Source organism: Chinchilla lanigera, unplaced genomic scaffold (assembly GCF_000276665.1).
Source record: "Chinchilla lanigera isolate Chin_1 unplaced genomic scaffold, ChiLan1.0 scaffold00039, whole genome shotgun sequence".
Classification (NCBI taxonomy): Eukaryota; Metazoa; Chordata; class Mammalia; order Rodentia; family Chinchillidae; genus Chinchilla; species Chinchilla lanigera.
The window spans coordinates 18,149,974-18,167,994 of NW_004955440.1; the positions used below are offsets into that span (position 1 = coordinate 18,149,974).

The window sequence follows — 18,021 nt, forward strand, 5'->3', positions numbered from 1 at the left end:
CAAACAAAGTGGTAGGGAATTAACAATGGTGGTTGTATTACATATTGATATCTTCAAAGTGGCTTCTCATGAAAACAGATATAGACATGCAATACTTGAACCAGCATTTTGGGTCAGTAATTAATTAGATTGAGATTAGGAATAAAATACATATATATTTTTATTTTCCATTCTGTAATTGATATATCTTAGAAACTTTCACTTTTACATAAGCATGTGATCTTTATAAAGGAAAATACATTTTCAAAGAGTAACTTAATGGGCTTCAGTAGGAATATTTTTCAGGATGGTTTCATGCATATGCAGATTTCACTGAGTTAAAAAGGTGTATTGCAGATACATGAATGTCTATTGCTAAGTCATCATTTTCTTTGTATATTTGGTCTAATATATCTCTGAATTATGGAGAGCTTTGTCTTAGCTGTTAAGAGTATCTATTTGCAATACTTTTTTTTTTTCCAGTACCAGGAATCGAACTCATGACCTCGTGCTTGCCAGGCAGGCGCTGTGCCGCTGAGCTAAATCCCCAGCCCCTCTATTTGCAATATTGAAGATCAAAAGGCAGAGAAATTGAAAAGTTTTTCAGAGTATTTAAATATTCCTTGTCATTAAGTTATAATACATTAGTTTTTATTCCAGTATTACCTAATCAAAATATCTGGTTTAATTACTTCTTTAATTTTCCCTCCTAGTTCACTGGGTTTTGTCTTTGATTTTCAAGCAGGCAAATATAAAAATGTATGCATTATTGCACAGTGTGATTTTCTGCTGTAATTAGTTTCTGGAAGTTAAATATGTCTGTGTATTGTCACCTACCCATGCAGAAATAATGAATACAAAGAGAATTCAAACCCTAATGTAATCTTGGTTCACTCTAGAATAAGCTAGTGGAGAACCTGTGAATGCTGCTTAATATGGTGAGAAGCTTTGCAAATAGAATAAGCTAGTGGCTTGACCAGACCTTTTAAGTCCTCCTGAATTTAGATACAAGATATGCGTTGAACTAGAGTTGTGTTCAGAGGGTCCTGTTAAAGATGATAGGGAGCAGGTGTGCTGGTACAGGGCCGTAAGCCCACTGCTTCAGCAGTCTGAGACAAGTAGATTGAAAGTTTGAGCCCAACTTGTGCACTTCAGCAACTTCGTGAAACCTTGTTTGAAAAGAAAAGAGGGTGAAACCAGGACCCTCCTAAGCCACACACGGGTATTATTAGTCTCATCCCTCCTTTTTTTTGTAAACACATGCAAAAAGCAAGTTCTAGGAGTTTAAGCAACTTCCACAAAGTCAAATTATTTGCACAAAGTAGAGCTGGAAACTGGCCTTGTTAATTGTTTTGCCGTACTAACCAATTTACCTCCTGTGAACACAAAATGAATTAATAAGAGTTTCAGATTATCATTTTATTGATAATTAACAAGCATCCTCAGTTTTTGCTTCGTGGCAGCTTTGTTCCTATAATGTTGCTAAATCCAATTAAGAAATGTCCTCTTAACTTCTCACTGTGTTTGTCTTCTTCATTTTTCTTCCAGCAACCAGCTCTCTCCACTTTAGACTGCATGCATTTCATATTACCTGTGCACAAGCCCCATCTAGTGCTGAGATGCTGTAGCTGCAGATTTATAGTTATTTCATGTGCTAGAAAAGAAATAAGCCACTCAGTTACTGAAAGCCCTACACATGGTAGAAATATTTCTCTGTAGTCCAGCAGTAAGTTTGGTGAAAAATGATGTGATGACTGTAGGAAAAATCACAGTATAGAAAGCTTGTTGTTGTGTACTTGTCAAAATATTTAGTCACAGTACTATGAAACATTAAGAAGTTAGTAAATGCATCTCATTATGCTCTTTGTGTGGTCAGAAATCAAGAGCCAACAGTTGTGCGGAATACTGTACTGTGGTCAGTAGTGGTTATGGAAGTCTTAATTTTGCTAACATGAAAAAGATAGCTTAACAGTTCTCACCCCAATAACCTGTGTGTTCTGACATTAATTTTGTAGCAGTATAAATCTAAAATAAGTAAGCATTACAAATTAAGGCATTTTTGGTAAGTAAAGTTGATTTAATTCACAATTAATTTACGTAACAAACAAGATGGCAAGCACTCCTTAACATCTAGTAATTTCCTTAGTGTATTAGCTGAAATTAATCATGAAAGGTGTTACTAAGGTAAGGAAGTTTCTTTATGTCAGTAAGATAAAACTTTTATGCTGGAGATACTTAAAGAGATTTATTTCCAAGAAGGCAGGAAAGTCCTTATTTATATTTAAAGTTGTAAGGGTGGACTATTAGAGCAATTGAGTGCTGCTAGAAATTTCAAACTTAAGCTAGTCAGGGGTTAGATAGAAGTGTGACCTGGTGGATTTCTGGTGAATCCCATGTTTGCATCCAAAGCTTAGATTATTAAAACATTACTGTGAAACTGATTTTAAAATTTTTACTTTTTTTGAGAAATGATACAGAAATAACATGTTTTTGAGTAATAACATTGTAGATTTTGGAAACTGTCTCAGTTCTTCATCAGTGCTCTATTTCTGTTCTAAAAGACTTCTTATCTTGAATCTGAACTGAACATAAGTCATTTAGAGGTATAGAATGAGTTGTTTTGGAAGAATTGTTTCAACTTTGAGCATAATTCTGTGTAGTTTAATGACTAAGTATCTGTTTTGACAGTGTGGATACTGGTAAAAAGAAAAAGACATAATTTTAAAAATTGAATTTTAGTTTTGTTTTTTGGTAAATTTTTGGTAACTTTTATAGACTAATACATGTGATCTGCTTGATTTACAAGCGTTACTTCCTGTGTAAAAATTCTGTATGTAATTAGATGCTCAGGATATCCCACTTTTCATGGCATTGGTGTGTGGGCTTATGTTTAACTGTTTAACAGACGTAGAATGTTATGTGAATTTTCTGGAAAACTTGGAATTTAGGATGCTGTATTGTATTAATATCTTTTTTCTTTACAATGTTTTTTATTTGACTTTTCTCTAACTTTTTACTCTTCACATTAGAGGTTAAAAAGGAAATATGGTTAAAGCATATTAGAAGAATATTTTATGTTCTTATATTGAGCAGTAATACAAGCCTTGGTGGTCAGGAGAAGTGAGCAGTTTAGTATTTAGATTAGAAGTTTCTTCTCCGAGCATCCTGAGCAAAAGGAGTTGACTCTACTACTCCTTCATACAGATTTTGGAGCTCTGCCTCTTTGGTAAATCACTCCTTATTGCCATGAACTAATGAAACAGATGTCAGATGGCTAATTGCAGTACAAGAGAAAAGCTACTGACAGAAGAGATAATACATGGCCTTGATAGCTGATTATCATGAAGGTTCATTATCTATGGACCGGAGCAATCATTTGCAATTCTGTTATTAATGAATATATTGTACTATGTACTATAGCTTTTCAAAATAAGGGGTTGAAATTCATGCTTGCCTTATATATTCCATTTCTGTTCTGAGTAGAGAAATACATAGATGTATCAAAATCTTCAAAGAAATTGTGTTAACTAGTCTTGGGTTTTCTTTTACTTACATAATGTGCAACAGCTAGTGACTATCTGTACCTGTTTGCCATTGTGCTTCTTCATGCAGTTTACAATTTGTTATTTGTGGGCTATTGAAAAGGCACAGGGGTCCACACTTAACAGCACTGGTAAGAATTACCTGAGAGATAGCACTGACCAGTTTTGTACTTGGAACACGTTCTGTGTGGTTGGCAATCTCTGTAAACTATGAGAGATCTGCTGTTACACTAGAAAGGGCATTGAAGTGAGGAGGTGGCTACCAAATCCACCCTACCCCACATCCTAGCAGAGGACTTTTGACCAAGTAAACCAGTTAGCATCTCATGTAAGTTTACTAGGTGAAGCAATAGATGAGTCATATGGCTCATATGCCTAAGCTTGCTATGATTAAGATCTTTCAAGTTGAAAGTGTGACTATAGCCTCTCTACTGTAGGTTGCCTTTTTAAATGTAATTTATTTTTTAAATTTTTTTACATTTTTAAAAATTTTATTGGTACATTTTAGATATACATCATGGTAATCATCATAAGAAATTTGTACCTGTACATGATATATCTTGCTGCTGTTTTTCTCATTCCCCTCCCTTCAGCCCCATTTACAAAAGCTTTGTTTCCATTTTTTTCCTTACATTCTTTTTTTCTTGTCCCTTCTTTCCTTTCCCTTTGCCTCCTCCCTTGTTCTCCTTCGCATTTAAACATTTTCTTCCCATTTCCCAATATCTGTTACACATTTTGGTCCTTATTGACACTTTGCGTTTCTTGCACCAGAGAAACAATGCAGTTTTAAAGCATGTGTGTCTGATTTATTTCACTTAAGAGAATGGTCTCAAGGTGCATCCATTTAGCTAGAAATGTCTCAAGCTTATCCTTCTTTATGGCAAAGTAGTGCTGTATTGTATAAAAAAACTTACATGTTTATCCTTTCATCGGTTGATGGGCAGTTGGGCTGTTACCAAGATTTAGCTATTACGAACTGTTCTGCTATAAACGTGGATGTGCATGTGTTACTGTGGTATGGTGTTTTTACTTCTTTAAGGAAGACATCAAGAGAAAAAGTAATAGCTGCTGGGTCCAGTGGAATCTCTAGTTTTAGTTTTTTGGGAATTCTCCACACTGATTTCCACAGTTGCACCAGTTACACTCCCACCAGCAGTGGGGAAGGGTTCCTGTTTCCCCACAGTCCTGTCAGCATTTATTATTGGTTGATTTCTTGATAATAGTCATTCTTTCTGGAGTGAGATGGAATCTCAGCCATGTTTTAATTTGCATCTCTCGAATGACTAGTGATGTTGAAGTTTTTTTCATATATTTATTTGGCATTTATATTTCTTCATCTGATAAGTGTCTGTTCATTTCAGCTGCCCCCCTTTTTTAATTGGGTCTTTAAATTTGGGGATATGATTTTTTTTTAGTTCTTTATATATTCCAGGTATTAGTCCTTTGTCTGAGGAACAGCTGGCAAAATTTTTTTCCCATTCTGTGTGTTGTACCTTCAATCTGTTGGTGATTTCTTTTGTTGTGCAGAAGCTTTTTAACAAGATGAAATCCCAGTTGTTGATTCTTTTTGATATTTCCTGTGTGATTGGGGTTTTACTCATAAAGTCTTTGCCCACACCTGTGTCTTCAAGAGATACCTATTCAACCATGATAGCTCTTGTCTGTAATCCCAGCACTTGGGAGGCTGAGGATTGCCATTAGTTTGAGGGCAGCCTTAGCTACAAAGTGAGTTCAAGGCCAACCTGAACTGCATAGCAAAACCCTGTCTCAAAAAAAAAATACTATCTATTCGGTCTTCCAGCACATTTAGTATTTCTGTTTTAGGATTTGGATCTTCGATCCTTTTTTTTTTTTTTAGCTTAGTGCATGATGAAAGATAGGGGTCTAGTTTTAATCTTCGACATGTGGAAAGCCAGTTTTTCCAGCACCACTTATTAAAGAGGCTGTCTTGCTTCCTGCAAAGGTGTTTGGCTCTTTTGTCAAAGATAAGGTGGCTAAGTGTGTTTGGGTTGCTTCTGCAACTTCTGATCTGTTCCATTGAGTACCGTGGTGTTGTTTTTATAAGGGTAGCTTTGTTGTATAATTTTATATCAGGGATTGTGATGCCCCCTGCCTTGTCTTTGTCACCCAGAATTGTTTTTGGTATTCTGGGTCTCTTCTGTTTTCATATGAATTTTAGGAATGTTTTCTTTAGTTCTGTGAGGTATGCTAATGGTATTTTGATTGGAATTGCATTAAATTCGTATAACAATTTTTTGAGTATGGCCATTTTCACCATGTTGATTCTCCCTGTCCAAGAACGAGGGATGTCTTTCCATTTTTTCATATCCTTTTCTATTTCCTTTTTTAGAGTACTGCAGTTTTCAATGTAAAGATGTTTTATTTCCTTTGTCAGATTGATTTTTAGGTATTTCATTTTTTTTGATGCTACTGTGAAATGGGTTGTTTCCTTAATTTCTCTCTCAGTAAACTTGTTGTTTGTGTATAGGAATACTATTGATTTTTGAATGTTGCCTTTGTATCCAGCTATGCTACTAAATTTGGTTATTAAATCTAGCAGTTTTTTGGTGGAGTTTTTGGGGTCTTCCATGTAGGTATCCTGTCATCTGCAAATGATAATTTAACTTCTTCCTTTCCTATCCTTACTCCTTTTTTCTCCTCTCTCATCTAATTGCTCTGGTGAATGTTTCCAGGACTACACTGAATAAGATTGGTGAGACTGGACATCCTTGTCTTGTTCCTGATTTCAGAGAGAAAGGTTTCAGTTTTTGTACATTCGGTGTGATGTTGGCTGTTGGTTTGTCATAGATGAGATGGCTTTTATCAGATTGAGATTTCCTGAAGTGTTTTTATCGTGAATGGGTGTTGGACTTTGTTAGAAGCTTTTTCTGTATATATTGAGATGATCATGGTTTTTGTCTTTGGCTCTGTTAATATGGTGCATTACATTTATTGATTTGCGTATATTGAACTGTCCGTGCCTCCCTGGGATAAATCCTACTTGGTCATGGTGTGCAATCTTCTTGATGATTTACTGCATTCTGTTTGCTAGTATCTTACTGGGGATTTCTGCACATGTTCATTAGGAAGCTTGCCCTGTAGTTCTCTTTTTTGGATGGATCCTCTTCTGGTTTTGGTATCAGGGTAGTGCTTGCTTCTAGGGAAGTATTGCTTGGGAATATTGCTTCCCTTTCATGAAAGAGTTGGAGAAGTAACAACATTAGATCTTCTCTTTCAGCAGTGAATCCATCAGGGCCTGAGCTTTTTTTTCTTTTTTAGATTTTCAGTTATACATTGACTGATATTAGTTTACTTCAGATTTTTATATCTTTTTGATTTGGCTTTGACAGTTCATTGGTATGTAGGAATCTGTCCTTTTTTCTGCATTTTCCATCTTATTAGAATATAGTTTTCTCAAAGTATGTATTGGTGATTTTCTTGATTTCTGTAGATCTATTGTGATTTCACCCTTTTCAGTCCTAATTGCATTGATTTGAGTCTTTTTTTGATAAGCTTGGCTGAGGGTTTTATTTACTGTTTTGCAGAATGAACTCTTCAGTTCATTGATCCTTTGTATTGTTTTCTTAGTCTCCATTGCATTAATTTTTGCTTGGATCTTTATTATTTCCTCCCTTGTATGAGCTTTGGGCTTGACTTGCTCTTCTTTTTCTAGAAGTTTGTGGTGCATTATTAGGTTGTTTATTTGAGTAGCTCTATTTTTCTGTTACGGGAATTCACCACTATAAGCCTTGTAGGACTGCTTTCATCCTGTCCCCAAGTTCTGGTATACTGTATTGACATCATTGTTTAATTGTAGAAACTGTCTAATTTCTTCTTTAATTTTATCTGTGATCCATTGGTTGTTCAGGATGGTGTTACATAATTTCCATGTGTATTTGAAGTTCTTACAGTTTCTTTCGCCATTGATTTCAAATTTCATTGCACTATGGTCTGATAATATGTATGGGATAATTTCAGTTACTTTGCATTCAGATAAGAATGTTCTATGAGCTAGTGTGTGGTCTCTTGCGGCAAACATCCCATATGAAGCTGAGGAGGATGTGTATTCTGATGTTGTGGGGTGGAGCCCTCTGTAAACATCTAAATACAAATATACATACATATTCACACATACACAAAACATACCCACTGGCCTAGTTTTATATATATATATATATATATATATATATATATATATATGAAACATGAGAGACATAGTTCACATATAACATCTATGTGAGAAAGGAACAATTTTTCATTAGTCTCTTGCTTGATTTCTTAATTTAGTTAACTGCAACATAAATTTTTTTAAGAAATCTTCACATCTACTGTTTAGGAACATGGTGATACAATGAAATAAATTTTATATTTTGTTCAAATTATACTTTGTGTTTAAACCTATAGAAACTTAGAAGCTTTTATGTAGATTTCTGAAGAACTCTGCTCATTTGTATAGTGTGTTAATTTAAATGTTTCAAATAATGAACATTGTTATTTATTCTGAGGCTTTTAAATTCACCAGGATAGCTAAAGTTAATAGATTTTGATTTAGCATAAGTCTAAACTGAAGTCTAAGACAAAATTTTTAGGAAATTCTCAGGTGATGCTGGCAGTTCTGCTCTGCAGACAACACTTTGAATAGGGAACTTTTAGAAGAAATTAGGAAATTTCCTGTTAAGGGTTGGGTGGATATTTCTGGCTTTGTGGATCACATGATTTTGGCCAGTTTTTCAGCTCTGCCATTGTGCCACCACAGCTGTCATAAACAGTGTGTAAAGAAAGAACAAGAGTGTTCCAGTAAAAGTTTAGTTATAGAAACAGGTAATAGGATATGTGGACTCTAGTTTACCACCTGCTTTAGTAGACTGCTCTGAAATTGATAGTTGCTTACAATTTATTTTTACTCAAAAAATAGATTGGTATACCGGTCAGAGGACAAAAGGGTGCTCATTTTGTTGAGACATTTTCGTTCTACCTTGTTACAGTCTTACGGATAAGACACATCAGACTTTTAATATTGAAAAATAATTATTATACTTCACACTTAATTGGTAAACCTACTGACTTTTACTATTTGCTTTAATGAAGAAAATGATAAATAGTGGACAATTAACCTTATCTACAAGAAGAAACAGGAAAGCTTACAACTTTTATAACAAAGTAAACATGACAAGGGGCTGGGGATTTAGCTCAGCGGCAAAAGCGCCTGCCTTGCAAGCGCAAGGTCGTGAGTTCGGTTCCCGGTACCGGAGAAAAAACCAAAAAAAACCAAAAAACAAAAAACAAAGTAAACATGACAGTTATAAACCATTATATTTATTTTTTTCAGTCCTTTTTTTTAGATTGTGAATCTACAATAAGCTGCTTCATTGTTAACTCTGGGAGATGTTTTCCAGGGCTGAAAAGAAGAGTAGATGATACAAATTAGTGGCAAGGAAATAATGTTATTTCAGATTTAAGAATTGGAAGGCCAAAATAAGTACATCAAATATTGTACCAGTTACGCACTCTAAGAAAAATTAGCTTCTTTTTACTAGGCTTTGTATAAAGAAAGACGTATCAAGTACCTGTTCTGTAAAATTGGAAGTTTATAGAGGCAGCAAAAGAAAGTTCAGATAGGAAGGCGTGGAATAAAGCTCACAGCATGTTAGAATAGCAGATCACAAATTCATTTTAAAATATCCTGAGGCTTATGCTGTTCTGTATGAAGAAGCTAAGCATTTCAGTTGCCTAAAGCAAGTTCCATATAACTAGAGCTCACAGCTCCATGGTCTGAGTTGGAATCTCAGCTAGCATGATGCATCCATCAGTCCATCCTGGGCCTTGGTCACTTGTGTGGCCATTCAGAGTTTTCCCTGCATTGAACTTTACAGTGCATCTGCTTCCTAGTTCATTAAGTCTCTGTGAAAGAATCTCCTTCACTTTCTACTTCTTTCTTTTACCCTCTGTTACAGATGTACCTTTTATACACCTCCGTCCTTCTATTTAGTCCTTTTATCTCAAGGATGTATCTTTCTACCTCTCTAAACTTGAGTGTATTTCCTGTGCTCCAGATCCAACTTAGCCCTCTTCTCCCAGTCCCTGTTTCATATAACTTCAGCATTCCTGGTCTCCAGTTCTTTTTAGGGTACTTTTTAAATACTCATGTTTCTCCTGTGCTCATGGGGGAGAAAAAGTCGTGACTTACCCTCCTTCCTTTCATCTCAAACTGTTTTGGAAGACTGCAGAAGAGCTGCTCTTCTCCCCAGGAAGAGCAGTTGCTACTACAGATGTCTGCAGTAACCTACCCCTACACAGATTTTTTTTTCCTTCTTGAATTCCTGTAGATCTTTTAATTAAGAAATTTAATCTTCATTTTTCAGTCTGGTGTTGTGTTGTAACTTCTGTGATACGCCTTCCTCCTTTTTTTTCCTGGTAGATTATGTTGGGCATTTTTCTGATAACTTCTCCTTTGATAATCATTAGTATTTCATGTTGCTTCCACGAGATTTATTTCAGTGTCCTGCAGGTGTTTCCAGTTTAGCATATCCAGAATTCACTAAATTGCTTTCTACTTCTGTGTTCTCATGGGTTTCCTATCATTGTTCGTGCATGAGATTTCATCCAGCTAGTAACCGGTGTGAAACCACATCTTGCCTTCTGTTACTCCTCTCTTTGCAACTCGCGCTAGTCCAGGACCAACAGTCATGGCTGACATCTACTCTTCTACCGAGTGGGTGCTCAGTAAACTCTGGACGTTGCAACAAATACCTGTTAATGTCGTCTTTTATTTTTACGAGAACACTAGTGAGAGGAATTACTATCATTTTAAGATAATTAAACTTAGGTTAAAAGTCCTATGAGTAGTACAGCTCTGATTAAACTCCCAAGGAGAGTGTTACATTTTGCATCCTTCACTGTAACTATATCAAAATAATTATCTTCTCCGTACTCTCCATTGTCTCTTGCTTCTGCACAAATTGTTTTTTAAAATCTCATTTTTTAGCTTAGGTATTAGCTCTTTAAAATTTATTTCGTAGCTGGGTATGGTGGCATATACCTGTAATCTTATCACCCCAGGAAGGGGAGGCAGGAGGATCGCCACAAGTTTGAGGCCAGCCTAGGCTACATAGGGCATCCCGAACTACAAAGTGAGACACCTGTTGTAAATGGCCTATGTTCCACTTATACTGTCTGCCAAACTTCTAACACTTAGCACACTCGGTCACTAATTCTGTTACCTTTAAGGGCGCTACTGAGTCTTCCTCATTTTTTCTACCTCCCATATATACCCCTTACAGAGTATTCATTCTGTAAATCTAAGGAGTTAAAACGAACTGAGAAAGTTATAAAGAGCTTTAGAACAAAAAGTAGGAGGTAAGTAAATTATATCTAGTTTTTACTTTATGAGAGACATAACACGTTAAATCACATTTAGTCTCTGAAATTCTAACTTGTGTTAACATGGAAGGTCATTGGAATATACACAACTTCATTTCTTGAGTAGTTTTGAATAAATAACTTCTAGGGACAAGTATACAAAATAATTTATATAGTTTTCTGTTTCTAAACGAAATGCATGTTTTTAAGTACAGTTATCCCTTAGTGTCCAGAGGGAATTGGTTCTAAGACTGTGTAACTCCTCCTTTACATACACCAAAATCTGCAGATGTTAAAGTCCTGTATGTAAAATGCCATATTATTTTTGCACAAAGCCTGTGTACATCCTCCTGTATATTTTAAATCATCTCTACCTCTTAATACCTTATAGAATGGAACTACTGTGTGAAATAGTAGTATACTATATTTATGGATTAAGGACAAGCAAAAGTACACTTGTGCAGTATAGACCCAGTTTTTTCCCACATATTTCTGATTCAAGGTTGATTGAATCTGTAGATGTATAACCTATAGAAACAGAAGGTATGCTATAATTAAAATGTTATTCTTAGAAGTTTTTTTCTAAATTCTAGGTTGGAGGTACATACTTTTGATTCCAAATAAAGAACTATAATTTCTTATTCTACCTTCTCTTAAAACAACATCAGTTGGCACTGAAGTTACTGTTTTAAATGATAGGAATTCTGCCATGGAAGCATCTCTCATGGGAGACTACATGTGAGGGGAAAGAAACATACGAAGACTGTGGCATAGGAGTGAAGAGCCCAAGAGAGCAGAGTGTCTGCTGCTTATGACTGGGGCAGAGGTTCAGTTCAGATCAGCAAGGGCAGTGTGAAAACCACAAACAGCCCCAAAAATTATTTGGAGCTTTTTGCAGTCGCTTGTTCATTGGTGTGGGCTCAAAAGTAATAGTATAGTCACTTTAATTGCCAGAGTCATTGAGTTCATTTGAATTGTAAACTTTAAATATATTCTATTCCCAAAAAATGAAGATAATTAAGATGTAATTCATGTTACATTCACTTTACAAGTTACAATTAAATACTTATAGAACATATTGCTAGAAATTAATTTTCAATGTATAAATCTGGATCTAAGTAAAAGTACAGATTCTCCGGGAAACTGTAAAGTAGGAGTGATTATGAGTAAGTAGGAAGAGAGGCATGTTAAGCAAAAGCACTTGTGTATACATGAACCAACTTCTATTCATTTCTTCAACCTAGTTCCCAAGTTCATTGGTACCTGGTGGTGTTTTTTTTAGTTGGAGGTGAGCTTAGGTTTAGGTGTTTGGTTTAGAAGAGGGAGATAAAAGTAGTTAACTAAGAATGTTTTAAAATCTCTTTGGTAGCTAAGCTTTCTTTTGTATATAGGTAATACTGTAATTTGCTATGTGCAAGATACTTAATCCTCAAACAACTCTATAGGATAAGTTCTGTTTTTATTTCCATTATATAAAGGAAGAAATGAAGTTCAGAAAAATCAAACAATTTTTCTATCTCCATACTACTTGCTCAGTGCTGACACTCAGACCCATGTCTAGCTGTAGACTGAGTTCAGCCACTAACAGGTACCACATAAGTACTTTATTGTATGTGTCTTTACTATTAGAAACGAAGTCTTTGGAACTAGGACAAGATAATAGTACCTTTTGTACTATTTATCTTTTAAGATATGGAAGTAGTTCCATTGTAATGAACCTTTCCTTATAACTGTATTTCCAGTATTTCAATCATATTGAGCATTGTTTACTGTTATTTTCATTTTGGTTTCAGAAATGTATTACAGCGACTTTATCTAAGCCTAATAAAATCCATGTTTATGATCCTAACTTTAGCTTCAGAACCATTTTACTTTCGTCACTGAATTCTTTTTATATTTCTGGTTGTTATTTTTGTGGTCAAACGAACTGTCGGGTCTTAAAATTTGAAATTAGTAAGTTAAACTATTCACTTACTTTCATTATATCAGTGGGTTTCTTTGATTGACTCTTTGGGACTAAAATACTTACTCAGGTCTATTCCCTACATCATTGTGTCAGTTTAAATACAGATAATGTTGATCAGTGACCTATTTTAATAGGTAGGAAAAAACTGTACACAGGTAAGCATTTTGAAATGTTCTACTTATTCTGTCCCTGCAAACTGGAGTAGTTGTAGAAATGTAAAAACTGCAGGGGACCCAGGTTCCTCTGATCTGGTCTTTTCATTTGATAGCGTGAGATCTTAAGTGTGAGTTCCATTTCTGGTTCTGTCTCTTCCCCGTAGACCATGTCTTTTTTGTCGGCAACCTATGCCATGCCTTGTAAAACCTCTGTCAAGCATGTATCATTAAGGAGCTTGTCCTTGTTAAAGTATTGTTTACTTTGCTTACATATTTTGTATCCAGTTAACACAAAAGCCTTTTGAGCAAAATGATGTTTTAGAAAAATTAATTATAAAGTGTGTTTAGGTATATGGAGAGAATGTCAGGAGTTCTGAAAAAACTTTCATTGTAAGTTGGATTTGTACATCAGATTGTACATACAAATAGTCATTGTTCAGTATCTCCAAAAATGGTGGTGCCATCTTCAAGAGATCTTTATGCCTGTTTCAGAACCCCTACAGATTCTGAAATAAAATGGAAGGTCTTCAAAATTAAACATTTCTGTGAGACTATGGGATTTGTTTTATTTGTTACCCTTACTCAGTTGTGTAGTCCAGATTGAAAATCCAGATGGCATGACAAGAAAATCAGATCGGCTTGGTGGGGCCAGGTATTACTCACCCACTTTTATCGGTTGGCAGTATTAATAATAACTAATGCTATAATTTTACTTACTCTCAATGGAAATTCTTATTTTGTATGTGGTTTTTCCTGTTAGACTTTATTATATGGGAGTTATAAAAAGAAATTACAGTGACACTGCTTTATGGATATAAATTACCTAATAAAAGAAGGTTCTTTTCCTAACTGGGTTTACCATTAAGCGATTGCATCTCTTCACACACACACAAGTCTGTCTCTGGATGCAGTATTCTGTCCCAGTGTCTGCATCAGTTTGCTTCTTTCTAAGTATTACTTTTCTATGTTGTGGCTTGAATTTCTCTTTTACACACTTACTGTATAATACAAACTTAGTATCACAGTGCCAGTTTCCTTTGCAAGAAAGTGCTACTGAGCTACTACTGAGATCTCAATGAATTTGTAGATGTTTAAAAAGAAACTGACACTTTTACAATGTGTAATATTTCCAGATTATTCTAAGAACCTTCCTCCACCGAAGTTCTTTCATTGTCTTCAGTAAAACTTTTAAAAATTGAGATACAGTTCACATAATGCATTCATTTTGATTCACAGTGTATTTTTACACACACGCACGCTCAATTTGATATGCTCTACTGAAGAGGAATTTGACATTTAGTGACACCTTTTTTGGAGGGGCGTACCAGAAATCGAACTCAGAACTTTACACTTGCCAGGCAGACACTGCACCACTGAGCTATATCCCTGGATCCTGGTGACACCTTCTGACGCCAGTTAGACAACTTTTTTCTTTTTAGTATGTCTTAAGAACAATTGCAATATGGTTAATAGGACTATTAAGCTCTTATAAAGGAAACAGATGTCAGGGAAAATGTGCACATAAAGTTCTTAGCTGCTTGGCACCCACAGTCATCATAAATAAGAGATGGTCTTTGCTGATTGTTAGGAACCCATTATAAACCACTTCGGTTAAGTAATGCGTCAGGTTGAGAAAGGAAGTGTTTTTAAAAGATTTACTCTAAACCATTCACAGGGACATGTGCTCAAAGAAAAAGTTCCTTCGTGTAACAACATACAAACACCATGAATGCTTAAAGTACTATGTATTTTAAATTACATCTAAGGAAGAACAGGACAACAACACAGTGCTAATTACCGCAAGAACATGTTTATAATATAACAAAATCATACCTTAGCATTAAATTGGGTGATTGAAAAACGTAATGAACGTTTAAACTTTTAAAGACTTACTACAGTAAAAGAGGCATTGCCAAGAACAGTGGGGTAAGTGTTCAAAGGGAGTGTTTTGAGGGGGATTAGTGGCAGTGTGTCTCACTACAGTAAAATTTTTTAAAAATAAGTGTTCACTGTATTTTTTAACCATTTTTTGATCAAGTGTTGATAGCAATTTCTTTAAAATAAAACTGTTGCAGTATGTCCTCACCTGCTTTCTTCACTATTTCTGGATCTTCCCCGAAGTTAAAAAAGACATAGCAGAAGACTAAAGTGGCAAGGCTAAGGGGATAAATGTGCTCAGAGCAAGGGGGGTATTTTGATGGGGATTAGTGGCAGTGTGTTCCGTAGTTTTCAAACATTAAAACATTAATCATATTTTGTTACTGAATATGTTAGCCACAAAGTGGCTAAGAAATGTAAAAGTATATGGATCAAATTGAACATTGTTCTCTAATCACTGTTAAAGAGTAGTTTTGAGGCCAGAGGATATAGCTCAGAGGCACAGCACTAGCTTGGCAAGCACAAGGTCCTGAGTTCAATTTCCAGAGTTGAAAAAAGGGCTGTTATTCTGGGCGTGGTGGCACACACGTGTCACCCCGGCACTTGGGAGGCTGAGGCAGGAGGATTGTTGCAAGTTCTGGCCAGCCTTGGCTACAAAATGAGTTCGGGGCCATCCTGAACTGCATTTTAAAACCTTACCTCAAAAAATCCAGAAACTTTTGAAAGAGAATTTAAAATCTGTTATCTGCTAATCCTGCAAAACATTCAGTATTTTTTAAGTTGAGTATTAATGTGTGAAGACTTTAGAAGCATTTCCCAGGTCGGAAGCACTTTCAGTAAAAGCTTGGTGTTTCTCTTATGCCAAGTTACATATATGTTCTCTTTTTTTATGTGTGTATATTTTTACATGTGTTGCCCTTCTGATTTGTGCTTTTCCTTTTCTCTAGGAAGCTGACTGGACATTCTTTCCATATGGGCTACAGCATGGCAATTTTGAATGGCATTGTGGCTGCTCTTACTGTGGCATGGTGCCTCATGTGAACCCCACGCTGGCAAAAGTCATGATGGTTTTGTAACTACAGAAAAGAACTTCATTGCCTGCTCAGAAAACAAACAGAAACCATTGGTTCAAATAATGTAATCATGGAGGGTCTTCTACAGCATCATTGTAGAGTTTATTGGGACTATCTGTGTATCAGGTTTCGTGAACCTTCTTAAAAGTATAAGATGTTGACCTCATCTTTTTTGTCTAGATTTAGGGAAATCAGGCTGGGAAACAAATACAAGACAATGCCTTTCCAAGTATATGCTACACTTTCGCTAAGAAATCTTGATATTATTGTTTGGGGTAGAAATAATCTTATTTAGACATTCTATTAGGAAAGTAATGCCTACTACTCTGACATTTTATAAAATCTACTTTTAAGTCAGAATAGTTTTGTACCAATATAACCAATAGAAGGTGCATTTATATTTTGTATGGGACATAGTTCTTTATGTATGTTTTTTAACATATTTTCCTACCTATTGAATTTATATGTTTTTAAAATTATGACATCTAGATGATTGTAAATGTTGTTTCTTAACTGGTGCAAATCTAATACCTGCCATTTTTTCCAAGTATTTTGTCTTTCCTTTTTTTTTTTAAAGCAAAAAAGAACATTGACATAAGTTTAAAATCAAATTTATTTTTTAACACAAATGGCTGAAAAATTATGTCATTGAGATACTGAGAAATTTGAAGTTGTTTACTATTTCTCACAATTTTAAATATTTATCTTGATGTACATATGGTTACTTCAATTTATTTTGTTTTGAATAAATGAAACCTGAAGTTTTTGTATGTAAAAATTGTGAAATCATTTATTTAGTCTCAAAAAATTAACCAAGTAGAAGAGGTATTTTGATACTACGTATATGTATATATAATAAAACTATGACATACAGTTATACATGTTTTATAACTTTTCTGTTTAAATGTTTTTCTGTAGTTGTGATAATTGGATTTTTTGTTTTTTTGCATAGTAATTAAGCCTTAATTTTTCCCTTTTCTTACTAAATACCTTATGGGTTTCGAAAGTCACCTGAGATTTAGAAAGATTGTTGATTTACACTGGTGTTTTCTCTTGGTTGTAGAAAAACTTGAGGAAACCAGTGGGTAATCAAACTGCTTATTCAGGCTAAGTGGAAATCTGTAAATACAGTACACTCCTCCTCTAAATGTTGTTACTAAGTAAGCCAGGGTTTAAAAAAGTCCACCTTCTTCTACTGTTCAAAAATTTTTAGTGAGAAATAGCTAATGTTAATATTGTTGTTTATGACCAGTGCTGAAAGTTATCTAAAACATTCAGACTAACATGGGTGTAAGTGTTTAAATACTAGTCCCATGGCTTCCGTATTCCTACCAGCACGGCTGTTGCAGTGAATCTGTTCTCACTTCACTCTCTGCTCTCCTTTCTTCCACGCTTGGGCTTAACAGGGCTCTTCCGTACAGTTTATTTGATGACTGAAGAAGTTTATTATAGTGGACCCTAAAATGTGTGTATGTGTGTGGTTGATACTTCTTTGAAACTATTCTAGACTAGCGGTCCTTTTTTGAAAACTACCCTCCTTTTTCCATACTAACAGTTCAAATATAAAGCATTCATAAACACAGGTGATTGACAATAGTTATCCAACCCAAACTAGGCTAATCTTAGCTTCTCATCTCCTCTAGTCATAGTGATTGTGACAGAAATAGAGACACAGGGGCTGGGGATTTAGCTCAGTGGCACAGAGCCTGCCTGGCAAGCGCAAGTTCATGAGTTTGATTCCTGGCACCGGAGAAAAACCAAAAAAAAAGACAAAAAAAACCCCCAGAAATAGAGACATAAATCAGCCTCTTCCCAGAATTATTCAATCTGAAATTAAGGTTTGGTTAAGCCGGAAAGGTACAAGCCCAGAAGAATGCTGGCAGGCATGATTAGCGGAGCTCGTGGGAAAGAATAAAGCTAGCATGGGTGTTTGCAAATAGCATTTCTTTGGTCCCTGAAACCCAGTGGTAATCCTGGCAGTCTTGAAATTCGGTTACGTGGGCCCATATATTTGTCTTTTGGCTTCTGTGCTGGTATTGACTTTTGTCGTTTGCAGAAGTAGTTAAGAG

At 35.3% G+C, this 18,021-nt stretch overlaps 1 protein-coding gene across 7 annotated transcripts in view; it reads left to right on the plus strand.

Moving 5' to 3' along the window:
* Arl6ip6 (ADP-ribosylation factor-like 6 interacting protein 6) overlaps positions 1–16,831 on the plus strand; it is a gene marked incomplete at its 5' end in the record, with an annotated part of 35,775 nt that extends 18,944 nt beyond the window's left edge. For 3 of the 7 annotated variants that reach the window (XR_001235266.1, XR_001235264.1, XR_001235268.1), the window contains 1 exon segment: positions 15,827–15,901. Coding sequence is in view for 2 of the 7 variants with exons in the window: in XM_013517457.1 (XP_013372911.1) it covers positions 15,827–15,920 (94 nt within the window). 7 annotated transcript variants of the gene reach the window in all.
* Positions 16,832–18,021: the final 1,190 nt, after the last annotated feature.